This window comes from Salmo salar, chromosome 16, assembly GCF_965601325.2.
Source record: "Salmo salar chromosome 16, fSalSal1, whole genome shotgun sequence".
Classification (NCBI taxonomy): domain Eukaryota; kingdom Metazoa; phylum Chordata; class Actinopteri; order Salmoniformes; family Salmonidae; genus Salmo; species Salmo salar.
In genome coordinates this window covers 80,011,424-80,030,529 of record NC_138306.1, presented here as the reverse complement: position 1 = coordinate 80,030,529, position 19,106 = coordinate 80,011,424, and the positions used below count along the sequence as shown (strand labels likewise).

At 42.8% G+C, this 19,106-nt stretch overlaps 2 protein-coding genes across 8 annotated transcripts; one reads left to right on the top strand and one right to left on the bottom strand.

Annotated features, from left to right (window-relative positions):
- The first annotated feature begins 468 nt into the window (after nucleotides 1-468).
- On the top strand, nucleotides 469-8,237 carry LOC106574742 (ubiquitin-protein ligase E3A). 6 transcript variants are annotated; one of them, XM_045698011.2, is made up of 12 exons: nucleotides 469-966; nucleotides 1,726-1,770; nucleotides 2,229-2,543; nucleotides 2,728-3,407; nucleotides 3,526-4,092; nucleotides 4,258-4,402; nucleotides 4,595-4,800; nucleotides 5,047-5,211; nucleotides 5,389-5,544; nucleotides 5,645-5,718; nucleotides 5,912-6,055; nucleotides 6,322-8,237. In XM_045698011.2, the coding sequence occupies exons 3-12, from the start codon at nucleotides 2,255-2,257 to the stop codon at nucleotides 6,440-6,442; spliced, it is 2,547 nt and encodes an 848-aa protein (XP_045553967.1). In that variant the 5' UTR covers nucleotides 469-966; nucleotides 1,726-1,770; nucleotides 2,229-2,254; the 3' UTR covers nucleotides 6,443-8,237. The 6 variants fall into 6 exon arrangements, with proteins under 6 accessions (XP_045553967.1, XP_082819145.1, XP_082819144.1 ...); XM_082963019.1 differs by having other exon boundaries at nucleotides 469-1,009; XM_082963018.1 differs by having other exon boundaries at nucleotides 469-1,125.
- Nucleotides 8,238-8,475: 238 nt separating this feature from the next.
- Nucleotides 8,476-17,366, bottom strand: LOC106574741 (cyclic nucleotide-gated channel cone photoreceptor subunit alpha). Of its 2 annotated transcripts, none has more exons than XM_045698008.2 (9): nucleotides 17,094-17,366; nucleotides 14,678-14,816; nucleotides 14,369-14,419; nucleotides 13,987-14,154; nucleotides 13,663-13,719; nucleotides 12,495-12,581; nucleotides 12,284-12,385; nucleotides 12,080-12,186; nucleotides 8,476-11,977 (listed from the first exon to the last, which is right to left on the bottom strand). In XM_045698008.2, exons 2-9 carry the CDS (start codon nucleotides 14,770-14,772, stop codon nucleotides 10,620-10,622), a joined length of 2,025 nt encoding a protein of 674 aa, XP_045553964.1. In that variant the 5' UTR covers nucleotides 14,773-14,816; nucleotides 17,094-17,366; the 3' UTR covers nucleotides 8,476-10,619. The 2 variants fall into 2 exon arrangements, with proteins under 2 accessions (XP_045553964.1, XP_045553966.1); XM_045698010.2 differs by having other exon boundaries at nucleotides 13,663-13,716.
- Between the last annotated feature and the right edge of the window lie 1,740 nt (nucleotides 17,367-19,106).

Genomic DNA, 19,106 nt, shown 5'->3' with positions numbered 1-19,106 from the left:
TTTACAGTGTTAATGTATGGAATTAGCCTGGCTGTATCAATGTAACAATAAAATGGAAATAATATAGAAGAAACAGGATCTGTGGAAGGGCACAAGTCTCAACATCACTGGTTAAATGCTAGAGTCTATGCGTAAATATAAGTAACAAAAATAAGGGGTTAAATACTGTATGTGTGTAAAAAACATATCTATATTTCCTGAGCTTTCTTGTCTCGCTTAGATATAGGACAGACACTTCAAATCCTTATTTCTTGTGATAATGTTTTTTGCTGTCTTTTTTTGTTGTTGCCATTTATGAATGTGTTATTCAATGCGTTTCTATAGGCTATAGTACTAAAGGCCAAATTCAATATTTTATCAAATAATTAAACAAAAATATTATATACCTAAAGGGGTCCCCAAAGCCTAGACGTTTAATAATTAAAACGTTAGTACATGTATCCCACTTCTGACACCGGTGTAGTGAACAGTAGCGGAACCCGGTTTGCCTGACTCAAGGAAAACTTGATAGCCACAACTTTAATAGGGATAGCAATTATTTTGGAGGCGTTTGTAACAGGCATACAAAGGATTCACAGTTTTTTGCAGTTGCTCAATGACAAACTGAGCTCAAAAGTGAGGGAAAAGGCTTTTGAACATAACATTCCAACCGCAACATTGCATTCTGGGACGTGTCCCTGGTCGGGTTGTTGAAGTCAAGATGGCTGTAAACACCAAACAGAGACTTGAGCATGAAATAGGCCTTAAATGAAGTTCCTTATTCAATACAATCGCCCATCACCGTCAAGAGCCTTTAGCAGTAACATAACGTTTTGTTGAAAATTTATCCAACCTGTGGAGAAAGTGTTCATTCATACAGTTACACAGGATCACGAGCAACTGCGGGAGAACATCTCGTATGAATTCCGACGAGAGGGACTGTGAGCTACCACAGGCCGAGACATCCCCTGCAGGAGGATACGACAGGTCGGCATGGAGATAAATAGAGTGTCGTGGTTTGGGGAAGGATGTATGTTTTTGTATCGTAGCAATGAAATGTTTCCCAACTTGTGGTTTCACGGCTAACTAGCTATGTAACTGAAATGTAAAATGACGTAAAAGTGCAACATTCCAGCAGATTTCCAGGTATGTAGGTAGCTAGCTAACGTAGCCATCTAGCTAGACTAGGCCTGAAAAGTGAATTTAGCAACAGCTAGCTAGCAATGCTACTTAGCTAGTTATTAACATAACTGTTAGGTAGCTAGTTAGTTTGCTGTTCTGAGTTAACGTACAGTTACGACGATGTATTGCTGAATTGTAACTGTTACCTAAAACATTAGCTAGTTAACTCACTATTGTATTATCAGCTGTCTATCACCTGAACGACTTTGCCTGCTAACTAGTTAGCAAGCAAGCTGCACTGTCATAACTCTGTCTGCGTTAGCTAACTAGCCAACGTTAGTTACTTGTATCGGTCTTTTGCTGGATTTACATTCGCTGTTCCTATAGCCATTTCATCAACAGTAAGACATGTTTTAACATTAACCTAAGATTAACTAGCGATCACTTAATGTTAATGTTAGTTGTTGTGGCTATCTTAACTAGCTAGCTAACGCTACAGTAGTAAAATTCGTTTTACTCGCTAGACAAGTTAGTTAATTTTTCAGCTGTAGTAGGTAGGCTAGGCTGTCAACAGATTTAGCTACATATTCCTGACCTACGCTATTGATGTGTTTGTTTGTTTAGAATACAAGAGGAGTCTGACATAGAAAACACTGAAGCAAGCCGAATGTAAGTTTATTTTAACAGGCATGTCATTCTGTGATTAACATACAGCAGCTAGCTACAGTACAGTAAGTTAATTTAGTCACGCACTTCAGTATGGAATGTCCTTTATCTATGGAATACTAATATTTAATATCTCCCTCCTTTCACTATCCAATGAATGTCCACAGTCATTCTGTCATTGTCACCATCCAAGGACCTTCATATTATTAATGTTGTTCTTTGGCTTCCACACACCATCCCTCCTGCTATGTCTGCTGACTGCAGCAGGCTCACAGTGTATGCTCACAGTCCACAAATTCCCAATGAAAATGAACGTCTTCATTCTTAAATGTTTAGGGGCTTATCTCATTTCCAATGTAGAACACATTGATATTAATATATGACATTATGTTCCCTTTGTGTTTAATTTTGTAATTTTTTTATATGTTTACTACTTTGGATGTTGATATGACTGATTTCAGTGCTGTTTTGATTGAGACTCGCAGCCATGAGTTTCATAACTCTCCATGCTTCCAATCTGAACGGCCTCCAATTCAGGAAGCGAGCAGCCGCCAAGCATCTAATAGAGCGCTACTACCACCAGTTAACGGAGGGCTGTGGAAATGACTCCTGCTCGAACGCGTGGTGCTCCTCGTCCCGGGGCTCCCACCGCTTGGACAACAATGCAGCTGCCGTCAAGGCCCTGGAGCTGTACAAGATCAATGCCAAACTGTGCGACCCACACCCCTCCAAGAAAGGCACCACAATGAACCATTGTGTAAGGGACGACTTCAAAGGTGTGTTGGCATAAGTGACTCATTCGTGCATCAATACTTTTTGGAGTGTTTCAATTGTAGTGCAGAATTTCAGAAACAGACCGTCGATCTTGACTGAACACTTAACTGAAACGGTTAACTTTTTAGCCGTAACTGAATATTACGTGTTGCGTTAATTAACTGTATTACATTGATGTGTTTCCAGATGTGAATTACCTAACAGAGGAGAAAGTGTATGAGATCCTACACATCTGTGGAGAGAAGGAGGACTACTCCCCTCTGATCCGGGTCATAGGACGGGTGTTCTCCAGCGCAGAGGGCCTGGTGCAGAGCTTCCGCCGGTCCAAACCACCCACCAAGGAGGAGCTTAAGTCCCTCCAGAGCAAGGACGAGGACAAAGACGAGGACGAGGAGGAAGCGGCCGCCTGCTCCGCTGCTGCTATGGAGGAGGACTCGCCCGGTTCCTCATCCCGGTTAGACGGCGCTGCATCAGGGGACAATGATGTGGGGAAGCTGGGTCCTGACGAGGTGTCTGTGGACATCGACGCGGTCAGGAGGGTCTACCAGAGACTGCTGTCCAACGATAAGATCGAAGCTGCCTTCCTCAACGCACTGGTCTACCTGTCGCCCAACGTGGAATGTGACCTGACGTACCACAACGTCTACTCCCGGGACCCCAACTACCTGAACTTGTTTGTGGTGGTGATGGAGAACAGTAACCTCCACAGCCCAGACTACCTGGAGATCGCCCTGCCCCAGTTCTGCAGGGCCATGAGCAAGCTGCCCCTACCCGCGCTGGCCAAGCTGGCCCGCCTGTGGTCTCACTACAGTGCTGAACAGATCCACCGCATAATGGAGACCTTCCAGCAGCTCATCACATACAAGGTAGCTAGATTCTCCTGGCATTTTGTCTTTTCTTTTTTCGGCCTACATAGAGCTATGCAATTCCTCTGTAATGAAAGGCACTATACAAATTAAATGTATTGTTATTTTAATTACTAAGGTTGTCAGCAATGAGTTCAACAGCCGCAACCTGGTGAACGACGACGATGCAGTGGTGGCAGCCACCAAGTGCTTGAAGATCGTCTACTATGCAAATGTCATGGGAGGGGAGGTGGACACGGAGCACAACGAAGAGGAGGACGAGGAGCCCATCCCTGAGTCCAGCGAGTTGACGCTGCAGGAGCTGCTGGGCGAGGAGAGGAGAAACAAGAAGGGCCCCCGGGTGGACCCCCTGGAGACTGAGCTTACCATCCGGACGTCCGACAGCCGGCGGCCCCTCATCCCCTTCCAGGAGTTTGTCAACGAGCCCCTGAATGAAGTCCTAGAGATGGACAAGGACTACACGTTCTTTAAAGTGGAGACGGAGAACAAGTTCTCCTTCATGACGTGTCCGTTCATCCTCAACGCCGTGACCAAGAACCTGGGCCTGTACTACGACAACCGCATCCGCATGTACAGCGAGCGCCGCATCACAGTACTCTACAGCCTGGTGCAGGGACAGCAGCTCAACCCCTACCTGAGGCTTAAAGTACGCCGAGACCACATCATCGATGATGCCCTCGTCAGGGTAAGTCCAAGGCCCTGTTTAGTTTCTCCCACCCCGATGTGTGCACTTGTTTTGTCTACTATCCCTCAAGGATTTAAAAGCATTGGAGTGGTGTTTGTACTGACTGGAGAGAGTGTCCACTATATTCCTCACACTAGTCTTAGATCATTCTGTTCTTCCTGTTAGCTTGAGATGATCGCCATGGAGAATCCTGCAGACTTGAAGAAGCAGTTGTATGTGGAGTTTGAAGGAGAGCAAGGTGTAGATGAAGGAGGGGTTTCCAAAGAGTTCTTTCAGCTCGTCGTGGAGGAGATCTTCAACCCAGATATTGGTGAGAAACAAAGTCGTCAGTCGGTCGATACGTTGCTGAACCGTCACTGTGAGACTGGGATTGGATGTGGTTGATTTGTGTTGCTGTTGTGTTTTATAAAGGTCCTCGTCGTTACTGCAGTGGATGTGGTTGGTTTGTGTTGTATATTGTGAAGGTTGATCCTTGTCCTTAACACAGCTTCCTTCTCCTCAGGAATGTTTGCGTACGACGAGCGCACCAAGATGTTCTGGTTCAACCCGTCGTCGTTTGAGAACGAGGGTCAGTTCACGCTGATCGGCATCGTCCTTGGCCTGGCCATCTACAACAATTGCATCCTGGACGTTCACTTCCCCATGGTGGTCTACAGAAAGCTCATGGGCAAGAAAGGAACCTTCCGGGACCTCGCAGACTCCAATCCGGTTAGTATTTGATGTCCTGTTTATTAATAAAATTAGCTTAATGATATTCATCTCCAGAGTGGTATTTAAACCAATGTGCTGCGACATGGCTGTAGACTCCTATGGTGTTACATTTCTTTTTACTTAGTTTCTTTCAGGGCAATATAGACTTTAACAGATAAATACCATTGAAATGGTGGTATGTACGAAGGTGTTATTGATAACGTGTTTCTGTCTGCTCTCCCCTGTGTCCTGTTCTGTGTGCAGGTTCTGTACCAGAGTCTGAAGGAGCTGTTAGAGTACGAGGGTAGTGTGGAGGAGGACATGATGATCACCTTCCAGATATCCCAGACGGACCTGTTCGGAAACCCCCTCATGTACGACTTAAGGGAAAATGGTGATCAAATTCCAGTCACCAACGAGAACAGAAAAGTGAGTTTCAAGAATTTGTGGAGAAAATGATTTCACTCAAAATCATGCTTTTAGACATTTTAATTATTAGGGTTTTTCTATTTTAGATGTAGCTTATTTGACCAGTGGGGTTGAATAGAGTATGAGGTAGCGTTCCGTCCAGAGAATCATGCCGTTGTTTCATCTTGTGGTCGACAGGAGTTTGTAGCTCAGTATGCAGAGTACATGCTGAATAAGAGCGTTGAGAAGCAGTTCAAAGCCTTCAGAAGAGGTTTTCACATGGTCACCAACGAGTCCCCGCTGAAATATTTATTCCGGCCGGAGGAAATCGAGCTGCTCATCTGTGGAAGCAGGGTAAGCTGTTGAAAAGAGAATTTAGTGGTTTTGTATTTATAATTTTTTGGTGGTTTTTAAATATGATTTTAACTCTCCATAATGTGTCTATCACACACAGAACCTAGACTTTCAAGCACTTGAAGAAACGACAGAATATGATGGTGGCTACAGCAGAGATTCACGCATCATTAAGTAAGGGATTGCTTTATTTTAGTGTGTGTGTGTGTGTGGAGGTGATGGACCATTACTTCAAAAGGGACTTGACTGCAGAAAGTCCAAAAATGTTGAAATTCAGCGGTTTGATCTGCTGCTGACATCAGGGACAGTGACCCAAAACCCTGAATATGACACTAATATAAAGCCTCGTCTGTACTTGACCCACCAGGGAGTTCTGGGAGACGTTACACTCGTTTGCTGAGGAGCAGAAGAGGCTGTTCCTGCAGTTCACCACGGGCACAGACAGAGCCCCTGTCGGAGGCCTGGGAAAGCTCAAGATGATCATCGCCAAGAACGGCCCCGACACAGACAGGTGAGGATGTCTTCCTTCTGCAGCCCACAGAGCTCACTCGCATCACTTTGGAAACATGCAGCTAGCAAATGTGTTTAATTATGTATATATAAATAAATATAAATAACCATGTACTTTGTATGCATTTGGCTTTTTGGGGAAATTGATGAATTGGCTTCAGATTACAGTGGAACTTCAAGGTAATCCCATTCCAAATGAATGGCCTGTTGACCTTAACAATTGGAATGGCCTTTGACCCCTTCTTTCTCCTCTGCCCCTTTCTGCAGGTTACCCACATCTCACACCTGCTTCAACGTGCTGCTGCTCCCAGAGTACGACACCAAGGAGAAGCTGAGAGAGAGACTGCTCAAAGCCATCCTCTATGCCAAAGGGTTTGGCATGCTCTGAGGCCATGACTGCCACACTGAAAAAGGACTCCTTTTCACAATCTCCCTCCTTCCCCCATATCAGAAAAAATAAACGAAAGATGACCAACCCACAAAATCGTTTAAGATTCGAGATGAGAAAAGCCGAAAATCAACACAATGGTTCATATAAAGGTAGAGCGCTCTAGTAGTCGAATTTGTCCGTGCCAGCTTCCCGATCTCTTGGAGCAGCTTCATTGAACTTCATGTGATCAAACGTACGTTTCCTTTCCCACGTTGTGTGAATGTGTTCTGAACGCATCCTTTATCTTATTTGATTATGTACAGAGGATTGTTTTCCCCCTTACTATTTATTTTAAGGTTGAAATCGGTTATTTTGATGCTTGACTGGATTAACACCTTTTTTTGTTGGGAAAGGGGAGGGCTGGGATTATTTAATAATCTGGATTGTGACAATGACAATGTAGAAACCTTTTACCATTTGTGAGACAGAAAAGGCTGCATTCATTCATGCATCGCAGTCCTCATTGCAATCTGTTACTTTGCGATCGTTCGGTAGCATCGCTGTAGTCAGATGCTGATGTGTCGAGGGAAACCGTGAGCTCTTGGAGTGTATATGATGTCCTGCCCCCCCCCCCCCACACCTTCCATATTATTTAGCCAATCGAACCAGACTCCGTTTTTTTATGGAAGTGTTTGGAACTTGGGAAGTAATTTCATTCAGACAGCATCTTCAGAAAATGTTTACCTTGAGCATCTGTCCTAAATGACATCCTATTCCCTATCTAGTGTTCTACTGTTGACTAGGGCCCATTAGGGTGCCATTTGGGACACATACCATTATTTTCACCATTGGAGCACTGAGAGTAGACTGAAACTTTGTCGGAGCTGTTGTAAGTGCACTTAGACATTTTCAGAATGTTCATTTCTTTTGGCCACAAGTACATGATTGTTCTCAAATATTTTTTTTCTAAAGTCTTCCTGTGTTGCCCTTGTCTAACCAGTATTATATTGTAATCCTCAGTACATTTATATAATCAGAATAGCATTTATTCTGGTTGTCTACACTTCTAGAAGACCAACCCCAAATATGTCCCAGGTTTAGCTAGGGCATCTTCCTTTTAGAATCAAGGCATTTTGTACTAAATGAAATGTCTACAGACATTTGCCAAGTGTCAGTGACAAATCTTTGCTCTCCAGTGATCCTCTTCAGCGATCTAGAAGATTTGTCTCCGGGTAGAAAATAACTTACGACAGCCCTTTTTTAAAATTGTTAATTTTTTATTTGGAAAATGCTAGCTCTGAAAATTCCCTCAGCACTGGCACAGTAAACAGTTGATTTGTTTCTTTGTCTTTAAGTTTCTGGACAATTCCATAGGGATGTAATCACTGCTTAGGAATGTCAATGAATCCTGATGCCGTCTTTCAGTCTGTTGGGGCATAAGCAGTCAGCCAGCTCGCAGTAATGCCACTTAACAACGGTGCTCAGGGCTGCTTGTGAAGAACCTGCCCCAACAAATACATTTCAGATATTGTGGCCTGAGCCTTCCCCTCCATCGCTTCTTTGGGTTTCTGCTGTACCTCATTTATTTGTATCTCTGTTTTGTACTGCTGAAGTTGCTGCTCGCCTGTACATTGAAAAGGACTCCAGGGCCCAGAGAATGGAAAACGTTCACCCTGGTCTTGGAATGGAAGCAGTCAGTTTATAGGTTGGTTTGAATTAACTGTTACCTTTTTTTTTAAACTGTAATTGATAAGAAGGCTTAAAATCAAGTGTTATGAAAACATGCTAAATAAAAGTGACTGCTTTTTTCCAACTTGTACTTGAAGTTAATTTAAACATGCGAAAAGATGGATTTGTAAGACTTTTGAGGAATTGAATGTGTCATTTATGATTCTGAAATACTTTCCCACTTTTTTACTGTCTCGTACCCCAGTGAAGTTAATCAAGACCATACATTCAGTCGATTGGCTTAAAAGAGCCAAGTTGTTCAACCTCTGAAAAGAGAACATATTACTGAAAGTTCAAATAAATATGTTTGCATTTGATTTTACAGTTTAAGCTTTTTATTTTTAACAAGTACAATACAATCTGAGTTTAAGTGAAAATGACTTGGAAATGATAGTAAGCCAAAAACATCCAATTATTTTCTGATAATGTCCATTGCAACTGACCTAGACATTTCAAAAGCACACCAGCAGCAAAATTCAACTACCAGTATCTTTTGGATTCAAATACAGACCAATTTTGGATAATCTGTATTTATTACAATATATAAACATTTTGGTATCACTTTAAACCTATCAAACAAGCAGGACAAATAACTAAACTCAGCAAAAAAAGAAACATCCCTTTTTCAGGACCCTGTCTTTCAAAGATAATTTGTAAAAATCCAAAACTTCACAGATCTTCATTGTAAAGGGTTTAAACACTGTTTCCCATGCTTGTCCAATGAACCATAAACAATTAATGAACATGCACCTGTGGAACGGTCATTAAGACACTAACAGCTTACAGACGGTAGGCAATTATGGTCACAGTTATGAAAACTTAGGGTACTAAAGAGGCCTTTCTACTGACTCTGAAAAACACCAAAAGAAAGATGCCCAGGGTTCTTGCTCATCTGCGTGAATGTGCCTTAGGCATGCTGCAAGGAGGCATGAGGACTGCAGATGTCGCCAGGGCAATAAATTGCAATGTCCGTACTGTGAGACGCCTTAGACAGCGCTACAGGGAGGCAGGACGGATAGCTGATTGTCCTCGTAGTGGCAGACCACGTGTAACAACACCTGCACAGGATCGGTACATCCGAACATCACACCTGTGGGACAGGTACAGGATGGCAACAGCAACTGCCCGAGTTACACCAGGAACGCACAATCCCTGCATCAGTGCTCAGACTGTCCGCAATGGGCTGAGAGAGGCTGGACTGAGGGCTTGTAGGCCTGTTGTAAGGCAGGTCCTCACCAGACATCACCGGCAACAACGTCGCCTATGTGCACAAACCCACCGTCACTGGACCAGACCGGACTGGAAAAAACGCTCTTCACTGACGGGTCGCGGTTTTGTCTCACATGGGGTGATGGTCGGATTCGCGTTTATCGTCAAAGGAATGAGCGTTACACCGAGGCCTGTACTCTGGAGCGGGATCGATTTGGAGGTGGAGGGTCCGTCATGGTCTGGGGCGGTGTGTCACAGCATCATCGGACTGAGCTTGTTGTCATTGCAGGCAATCTCAATGCTGTGCGTTACAGGGAAGACATCCTCCTCCCTCATGTGGTACCCTTCCTGCAGGCTCATCCTGACATGACCCTCCAGCATGACAATGCCACCAGCCATACTGCTCGTTCTGTGCGTGATTTCCTGCAAGACAGGAATGTCAGTGTTCTACCATGGCCAGCGAAGAGCCCGGATCTCAATCCCATGGAGCACATCTAGGACATGTTGGATCGGAGGGTACGGGCTAGGGCCATTCCCCCCAGAAATGTCCAGGAACTTGCAGGTGCCTTGGTGGAAGAGTGGGGTAACATCTCACAGCAAGAACTGGCAAATCTGGTGCAGTCCATGAGGAGGAGATGCACTGCGGTACATAATGCAGCTGGTGGCCACACCAGATACTGACTGTTACTTTTGATTCTGACACCCCCTTTGTTCAGGGACACATTATTCCATTTCTGTTAGCCACGTCTGTGGAACTTGTTCAGTTTATGTCTCAGTTGTTGAATCTTGTTATGTTCATACAAATATTTACACATGTTAAGTTTGCCTTAAATAAACACAGTTGACAGTGAGAGGACGTTTCTTTTTTGGCTGAGTTTTTGGCTGTTTGAATCTAGGTATACTTTTGACCAGTGGAGGCTGGTGGAAGGAGCTATAGGAGGACTGGCTCATTGTAATGGCTAGAATGCAAAAAATGTAACGGTATCAAACATATGGAAACCACATGTTTGACTGCGTTCTATTTATTCCATTGCAACCATTACAATGAGCCTGTCCTCCTATAGCTCCTCCCACCAGCCTTCACTGCTTTTGACTAGTCAACAATACAGTTTATGGTTATAATCCACTTGGATGGAAAGCTATTTAGATTTAACCAGATTTAAATTGTGAGTATGGGCTATAGATTTACATTTAATGTCCGTGTCTGTCAAATATGTAGAGTAGATATTCTGCATGTGATTATTTGTCCTTCATCACCTCATCCATCCCCCTGCCTAAGGGGTTTGACCCTGGCCTCCATGTTGCTGATGCGCTGCTTGACCTTGGCCTGGTATGTTGCCCACTCGGCAATCATTCTGGTGAACTTGATCGTCATGACCTCCATGTTGGTCTCCATCGTAAGGACTTTGTTCTCCATTTCTTTGGGGTCGGCCCTGTTTCCCAATTCCTCATCAATGAGGTTGTCTTTCATCAGGATGGCCTTGCCTTTCTCCTCCAGAGCGTACTTGGCGTCAGGGTACTCAGTGAGTGCATCCATCAGGTCATCTTTAGACAGGGCGAAGAGGTCAGAGTAACCCACGCTCCTGATGTTGGCTGTTCTTCTGTTGCCAGCCTTACTGCCCTTGATGCCCAGGATACTGAGATCTCCGAAGTACGCCCCATCGCTCAGCACACACCACTGTGTGACCCCGTCGTCCGCCACCACAGCCAGCTTCCCTTCTTTGATGATGTACATCTCTCGGCCAATGTCGCCCTTCTTACAGATGTAGTCTCCGGGGCTGAAGACCTGCGGCTGCAGCTTTAGCACAAGCTCGATCAGCAGGCCGGCTTCACAATCCTGGAAGATACGCACTTTCCTCAGCGTCTCCATGTGGACGTTGATGGCAATCTCAGCCTTCAGCTTGTCCGGCAGGTTCTTCAGAACCTCCTTCTCGTCGCAGGTCTTCTTCTCCGTCCACAGGTAGTCAAACCACTTGACCACCCTGGCCTCCAGGACCTTGGAGACCTTACGAAACTCCATGTACTGCTTGATGGAGTCGATCTTGGCCTGGAACTCGGCGCGTGCCGCATTCATGTTGGAGATCATGGCACCCACGTTACCGACAATGGTGGCAAAAATCAGCACGCCTGTGAGGAAGTCGGCGACGACAAACAGGTACTCGATGTCTCTGACAGGGGGCGGGGTCTCTCCAATGGTGGTCAGGGTCAGGGTGGACCAGTAGAGGCAGTAGACGTACTTCCTGGACAGCTGGCCCATCTCGGGGTCAGTGATGTTTGGGTACACCCAGGTGTCTGAGCCGAAGCCCAGGAGTTTGGAGAGGGCGTAGAAGACGCAAGCGTTCCAGTGGATGATGATCAGGATGTAAAGCACAAGGTTTCCGATTCTGAAAATGTTGGGGTAGTTAGTCCTGGTTTCCGTTCGGTCGAAGAACTCAAAGAGGCGCGCCATCTTGCCGAGGCGGTTGAATCTGAACTCTGGATTGTTGTAACCGTATGGAATGAAGGCAAGATCGGTAGGTATCATCGATATGATGTCATATTTAAATTGCTTCTGGGCTCGGTAGTGTTCTTTTAGTTTCACTGGGTCCTTCACGAGCAATCCTTGTTCCAGGAAACCTGTTGATGACATTTCAAAGCTTTATCGCAAATACTAAATTGTTAAACAAGGCTATGTTATGTAGAAATTATTTCAACAACCCTAAACAAGAATGTTTTTACCTGTCCTAGATCTCACAAACGTGTCAATGTAATAGATGACATCAGAAGTGTAGTCGAGAACCATCCACAGCATTACATAGTTGGCCTGCAGATCATTGAAACTAGCTCTGGGAGACAAGCAGAAACACAAGAGTATTGATCATTCACAATTACTCAACAATATCTTGGGAAACCATAAAACTGGAATCCTAAAACAGCACACACCTTGGCACCAGAAGCATTAAGTTGTAGAATGCTGGGACAGCTACTATTGTCAGCCATTGGTAGTACATATCTGTGGCGGGGTCAATGATCCACACTTCTTTACTGAAATAAACATAAAATACAAAGCTTTTTCCTGTTAACTTATAATCCGTTTTTTATTGTTTATACATATAAAGACATCCATATAACCATAGAAACTGAATATACTTACGGGGGATCCGGTTTCTTCTCATCCGGTTTCTTATCAGGTGGCTTCGGGGGATCCGGCTTCTTCTCATCCTTCTTCTCGTCTTTTTTGCTGAACACATTATTATTTTTCCACACATAATTTTATCAATCTCAATGAAGCATGTACTAACTACAGCACATAACACTATTATACAAGGGGAAAATAAGAGGATTATCTATAGCGGGTGTAATCAACCAAGCCTCGTTCGACCATCCTGATTTTGCAAGCTTACATTCTGTTTTTCTATATGAAGCAGATGAGGCTGGTGGGAGGAGTGGATGGGCTCATTGTAATGACTGGAATGGAATTAAATGGAATGGAGTTAAACATGTGGTTTCCATATGTTTGATGTGTTTGATACAGTTCCATTTATCCCCTTCCAGCCATTAAAATGAGCCCGTCCTCCTATAGCTGCTTCCACCAGCCTCCACTGATACGAAGTGAAAAGAAACAAAAGCGCAGCAATCGGGAGGGTGGATCAGGCTAATCAACTGAACTAACGTCACTCTTACAGATTTGTTTGGTGATATTGGATTGTAATGTTCATGGAGGGTGTTATTTGGTTTCAATTCGATTTTCCATTGCATGAAACTATGTGCAATGATTTATCAAGACCAGATGGGGGCAGCGTGCTACTGTCGGGTCAAGAGAGTAGTGACAGGTCTCTTGGCTTTCTCCTGATATTTCTTTGTCATTTGTCATGTTTTGTCCTCCAGTATGACATTTATAAAAACAAATATGTGTCTGATCACAATTATGTAACACAAAATACTTTGGAGAGTGACAGGGAGGGGGGAACAAAAGCATATACAGCTATTTATTTATAAGCATTTTGCTACACCTGCAATAACATCTGCTAAATATGTGTGTCACCAATAACATTTGATTTGATTAGATTAGTTACTACCTACATAGTAAATGAAAGGTTCTGAATACTTATGTAAATGTGATATTTCTATTTTTTATTTGTTATAAATCAGAAAAAATGTCTAAAAACCTGTTTTTGCCTTGTCATTATGGGGTATTGTGTGTTGATTGGTGAGGGGAAAAAAACAACATTAATTTTAGAATAAAAAGTTTTAACGTGACAAAATGTGGAAAAAGTCAAGGGGTCTGAATACTAACTGAACGCTATAGTTGGTCCACTTACTCATCCTTGTTGTTGCAGTTGTTCATATTGTATGCTGCAAGGGGCCATTGACCACTGCTTGAACAAGTATATAAATACACGTGTTAGCTTCAAATCTAAGTAGCTATTTCATTTCTAAGTCATAATAATTGCAACATGAGAGAAAGAGAAATTGAGCAAAACACAAACACACACACACACACACACACACACACACACACACCCACCCACCCACCCACCCACACACACACACACACACACACACACACACACACACACACACACACACACACACACACACACACACACACACACACACACACACACACACACACAGGGGCTCACTTCCTCCTGCGGACTTGGTCAGAGAGTCTGGTGTTGGACATGCTCTCTGCCCTCCAGGCCTCTCTGAACTCTGTGTGTGACTTCATGGTTGAGTCTAAAGGAAGGGCATCTGAGGGATGACTACTGTGAGATGACCAGCCCTTCACCAACACCATGAAGCGAGACAGCCTGAGAGAAATGCATTGTAATGTTGTTCAAACAATGTTCAAACATTGAGAAAACAACTATACATGCATTATAAAACAATGAGAAACAACTATACACACATTATAAATTATGAAGGATAAAAAACATATTAAAGTCTATTGACTTATTTCCATTGTAGTCCTCAAAATGGGCATAAATGTAAATAAGGATATGGAAAAAAGACATCTGCACTGACCTGGACATGCCTCCTGTCCCCGTGAAGGAGGGGTCCAGTTGGTCCTCATGGCTGCAGCGTAGAGAGGACACCAGGAAGAGAGTGAGGCCTCCACCATGCTAAAAATATACACTGAAATTGTACTAGCTTGGGACGTGTCAACATTTGTGTTTCCTGTGTTTGGAGTGTCACTACACTGAAATAAATCATGATCACACAGAACGCTTACTGGCATTCAAAAATGGAGTCTGTGTGTTGTTGGCTCTTCAAAGTAAAAGCTTTCAAATCCTAAACTAAACCCAAGCTGGTAAAATCCTGTAAATTTCTTACCTGCTGCCACTCTCAATCTGGTCCAGGTTGTCGGGGGTGTTTACCGAACAGTGGCCGTGGCTGGGATAAGACTGCTCCGTGCTGATCTTAGGCATCTTGGTTCACTCTATGGTCCCCAATGCATCAGGCTGGTGGACTGCTGTGAACAGAACAGAATAGTGAGGATACATTAGAGTAGGATACATGTAGGGTTTGATTATTTACATTGTTCAGTCTCACAAGTCAAAACAATTGTTTCTTAAGTATTAAATATACCTACAACTATAACGGAGACATTTCAATGTTGAAGCCTAGAAATTGACGCTACAATGTTCATATCAGTAGTTGTTTACCCCCACATTTTATAGTAATGTATCACAACTTTATAAAGTGTATGACTATGATTCAACTATCTATTCTAGGACAACTCTAGGTCTAGGATGACTCTGTCACTCTCATAGAGGGGAGAAGCGTGAATAGGGATTTTAAGGGATGGTGAACCACATGTCTCACTGTGGATTTAGAAGGGATTTTTACAGACTTAACAATGGTCTGAGAAGCTGTTCTAGAATAAGGAATGGCTGAGTCTTAAATGTAACACAGGATCAACTCCCTACACTGTCTTCTAAGAAACAAGTGTTTAAAATAAGCTCTTGGAAGGGCAAATAGTTGTATCTTTGAATAGGTTTCAGAGATTACATCTATCTACAGATATACACCTACACTGAGCGTACAAAACGTTAGGAACACTTGCTCTTTTCATGACAAAGTCTGAACAGGTGAATCCAGGTGAAAGCTATGATCCCTTATTGATGTCACTTGTTAAATCCACTTCAATCAGTGTAGATGAAGGGGAGGAGACGGGTTAAAGAAGGATTCTTAAGCCTTGAGACAATTGAGACATTTACTGTGTATGTGTGTCATTCAGAGGGTGAATGGGCAAGACAAAAGTTTTAAGTGCGTTTGAACGGGGTATGGTAGCAGGTGCCAGGCGCACAGGTTTGTGTCAACTACTGTAACGCTGCTGTTTTTTTCCGTGTGTATCAATAATGGCCCACCACCCAAAGGACATCCAGCCAACTTGACACAACTATGGGAGGCATTGGAGTCAACATGGGCCAGCATCCCTGTGGAACGTTTTCGACACCTTGTAGAGTCCATGCCTCGACTAATTGAGGCTGTTCTGAGGGCAAAAGGGGGTGCAACTCAATATTAGGAAGGTGTTCCTAATGTTTTGTACACTCCATGGCTGTATTATTTAATGACATATTCGTATATTTTTGTTTGTGTTTGTCATTCCGTTTTTATTTGGATACTGTCTTTGTGAATGGACTCAAATTATTTTCACAATTTGAATTCATACAAAATCTCACTTCATATAGACTGTTTCACGATTTTTACGTTGGACGTGTACTGACAAAGACATTTGCTTAATAACAACAACAAAAAACTCAAATGTGATCTAAAAAAAATACGATTTTTTTTTGTTGGTCCACAATCACAATGCACACAAGTGCATTATAGACTCCCACTGAAGTAATGCTTTGCTTTCCAAAGCGTTACATGCAAATGGTTCGGTGTATTGACATGACCTGCCCATAGTATGCCGTGTATGATATTTTGAAAGGCCCTGTCTGAACCTCAAATTGAACAATTAAATGAAACACGAGATTAGAAAAATAATACTGATACAGTAGTAAGGCATGATTGTATTATTCTGCGCAACATGTTTTATTTGAAATGAAAGAAAAACATTTTTGAAATGGAATATGAATTCGTGCTTATTTTTAAAATGTCAAATAACGGATTCACACGCATTCAATCTAACATTTTACAACCTGCATGCAAGGAATAATTAATGAATGAATTTATTAATCCACACATTTTACAACACTTTCGGGTAGGCTACATCTCTACTGTTAAGAATTACGAAGGAGACTGAATTAAATCCAATTTATTGACCTTTCCCCTTTCAGAATGTTTGATGTTTCCAATGTTTCCAATGTATCTATAATTTATGTTAACATGTCTTTATGGTTGATTATAAATTATTTCAGCAGCTGGTGATAATAATACAAATCTGTCAAAAAGGTTAGAATAAGGCCTACATCCTAGTTGTAATTTTTTTCATGACTTTTTCAAACTTTGAGTTAATTCATTGTGATTTAATTTAGTTATTTAGTTCATCCTATTTTTAACACAGTAGTCTGCTTAAATGTGATCTGATCAGAACGTCCTCACAAATTGCCTTACCAAGTAGCCAAAGCTGCTTGGATCTATCCTTCATTGTTGCTCCCGATTAAATTTAGGCTATACAAAAAACATTTTATCTAGCTATAACATTTGATGAATCCTATATTATTTGCAACAATACGGATAAATCAGTTGTTTCTTTAGACTACCACACAATTTGTGCAAATTTCTAGTCTAAATGTACCTGAATATAGTTTAGGGAAGGATAGTCCTCAAGCAAATGTCTTCGTCAAAGGAACTGTCGATGTGATATAATCCCATGTTTTACTCCTACGTTTCATAGGCTACACAAACGTTTTAAAATCATTAATTCCTCTCTAGACACGGCCTTACATTACTTTCAAATGATATACTAGTAGACACAACGACTTGGAATTATATTTCAGCACCCAGACCAGCTCCCCCTGTGTCCTTTATTACCCAAGCAGCCTTCTTTAAACCGTAACGAACTTCCGTCACCTTCATGAACAGTCATAAACTGCTTGGGGGGAAGAAGAGAGAGAAGGGAGGGATCTGTGAGCGCCACCGCTTGCTGCGAAGTGAAGTTTCTACAACGTTTAACGACTACCACATAAGGGCAGTATTAATTTAGTGTCGGAATTTTTGTCATTAGCCTACAGTTAGGTAAGAAAGTACTTGTTCAGGTGGTGAAGTCATATCATTTATCATTAGATGTTATATGAAACAAAGGGATGTAGTGCAACAGAGTCCTTGCAATGAGCCCTAAATGTCAGTCAGCCCTGGACCAGATGTCAGCTCTTCCACCAGGTTCGACTAAACAAGGTTCTAGACCAGTTTGCCATAAGTGCATGGTCATGAGAGCATATTAAGAAGGAAGACGGATTTATTCTTTGGCTCCAGTGAATAATAGAGCAGGAGTCAGAAGGATGAGATGAACTGGGGCTTAAAGAGGCTAAAAAGCTCATAGTCCATTAGAAATGTAGAGCGTAGCTCATACTCACCCCCTCTCCCTGCCTTCTTGAAAATGAGTCCCTAGACTCCCACTTAGCAACAATGCTCCTCCGTTGGGACTGAAAGATGTGCTATGTGTTGCTCCTCACCTGCATAATGACAGATAACAAGAAATGTCCCCTACCGGATTGGATAAGTGGTCGAAATATGGGGTAAATTCCACCTAGCCTATCAGAGGACAAGGTGAAAATATTATAATGTTCCAGACACCTATCCACTCCATTCATATCTACACAAGTGTCTTGTGGGTAGGGGTCGATTTAGGACTGGGTGATTGGTATTGTGTCGTATCAGGCAGGTAGTTTACCTACAGTTTACAAATACAGGAAGAGCCAAGTGCCATTTTCTGCCCTTAGCTTGGTAGGACACAGTTGGGGCTCTTCTTTCCTTCAGCACAGCCTGGGCCATGAGCTGCTGTGAGATGTCACCGATGTTCAGAATGTCTCACCCACTAGGCTGCTCTACTGCATGGCCACAGAGGCCCCATCCACCTGGGAAAAGAGGAGAAGACACAGGGGAAATCCTCCGTCCTCCATCTGTAGAACAGAAGTTCTAATCTTAGATTTAAGACTCCAGCATGTCCCTAGATCCACTAATGTGTTTCCCTGGTCCAAGTGTTAAGTCAGTGCTTGTCATGACGGACTTAAGGAACCGCAGAGGCACCCGAATGAACGTGAGAGTAAAGCAATTAATTAGTTGTTCAGAGAGTGCTTCTCCACTACCACAGCTATAAATACTTATCAAGGGCTCAGAAATAGACATTGAATTAACAGTCATTAATAAAAGGCTAATTCTGTCCAACAACAATTCCAGAAACTGCATGACCTGTCCTGTTGGTTGTGAGATGTAGGTGTTTACTGTCCATACAACGTTAGATAAAGGGCCAGAAAAGTGATTGTGTGACTGTGGGACATGCATTTGTACCAGGCACCCTCTTCAAATAGTAGACTAAATCTACACTGATGTAATATTAGAGGCATAGATGGAGGTTCAGAGTCCATAGACTGAAATTGTCTTGAAGTCTTTTTGTTTGTGTTTTATTTGTCTTTACGTTTGAACCTTGTGTACTCCAAAAGCCTCCTTGTGGCCAGACTGCAGTCACTGTCACTGTGGGATTAGTACTTACAAAGGAGATTGCCTCTAATCTTTTGATGGTATTTGGACATTCACGAGAGAGGCAATGACAACTGCAGTCAGCAGGGAAGAAGTTATCAAGAAGAGTTTT

What these genes read in the sequence shown, in the direction of transcription:
- LOC106574742 (XM_014150768.3), top strand. Translation starts at nt 899, where the DNA reads ATGAATTCCGACGAGAGGGACTGTGAGCTACCACAGGCCGAGACATCC. An exon ending in AACACTGAAGCAAGCCGAAT is followed by an intron (nt 1,771 to 2,304) that starts GTAAGTTTATTT and finishes CCTCCAATTCAG; the next exon opens with GAAGCGAGCAGCCGCCAAGC. An exon ending in TGTAAGGGACGACTTCAAAG is followed by an intron (nt 2,544 to 2,727) that starts GTGTGTTGGCAT and finishes ATGTGTTTCCAG; the next exon opens with ATGTGAATTACCTAACAGAG.
- LOC106574741 (XM_045698008.2), bottom strand. Translation starts at nt 14,772, where the DNA reads ATGCCTAAGATCAGCACGGAGCAGTCTTATCCCAGCCACGGCCACTGT. An exon ending in GACCAAGTCCGCAGGAGGAA is followed by an intron (nt 13,720 to 13,986) that starts GTGAGCCCCTGT and finishes TACTTGTTCAAG; the next exon opens with CAGTGGTCAATGGCCCCTTG. An exon ending in AACTGCAACAACAAGGATGA is followed by an intron (nt 12,582 to 13,662) that starts GTAAGTGGACCA and finishes TAATGTGTTCAG; the next exon opens with CAAAAAAGACGAGAAGAAGG.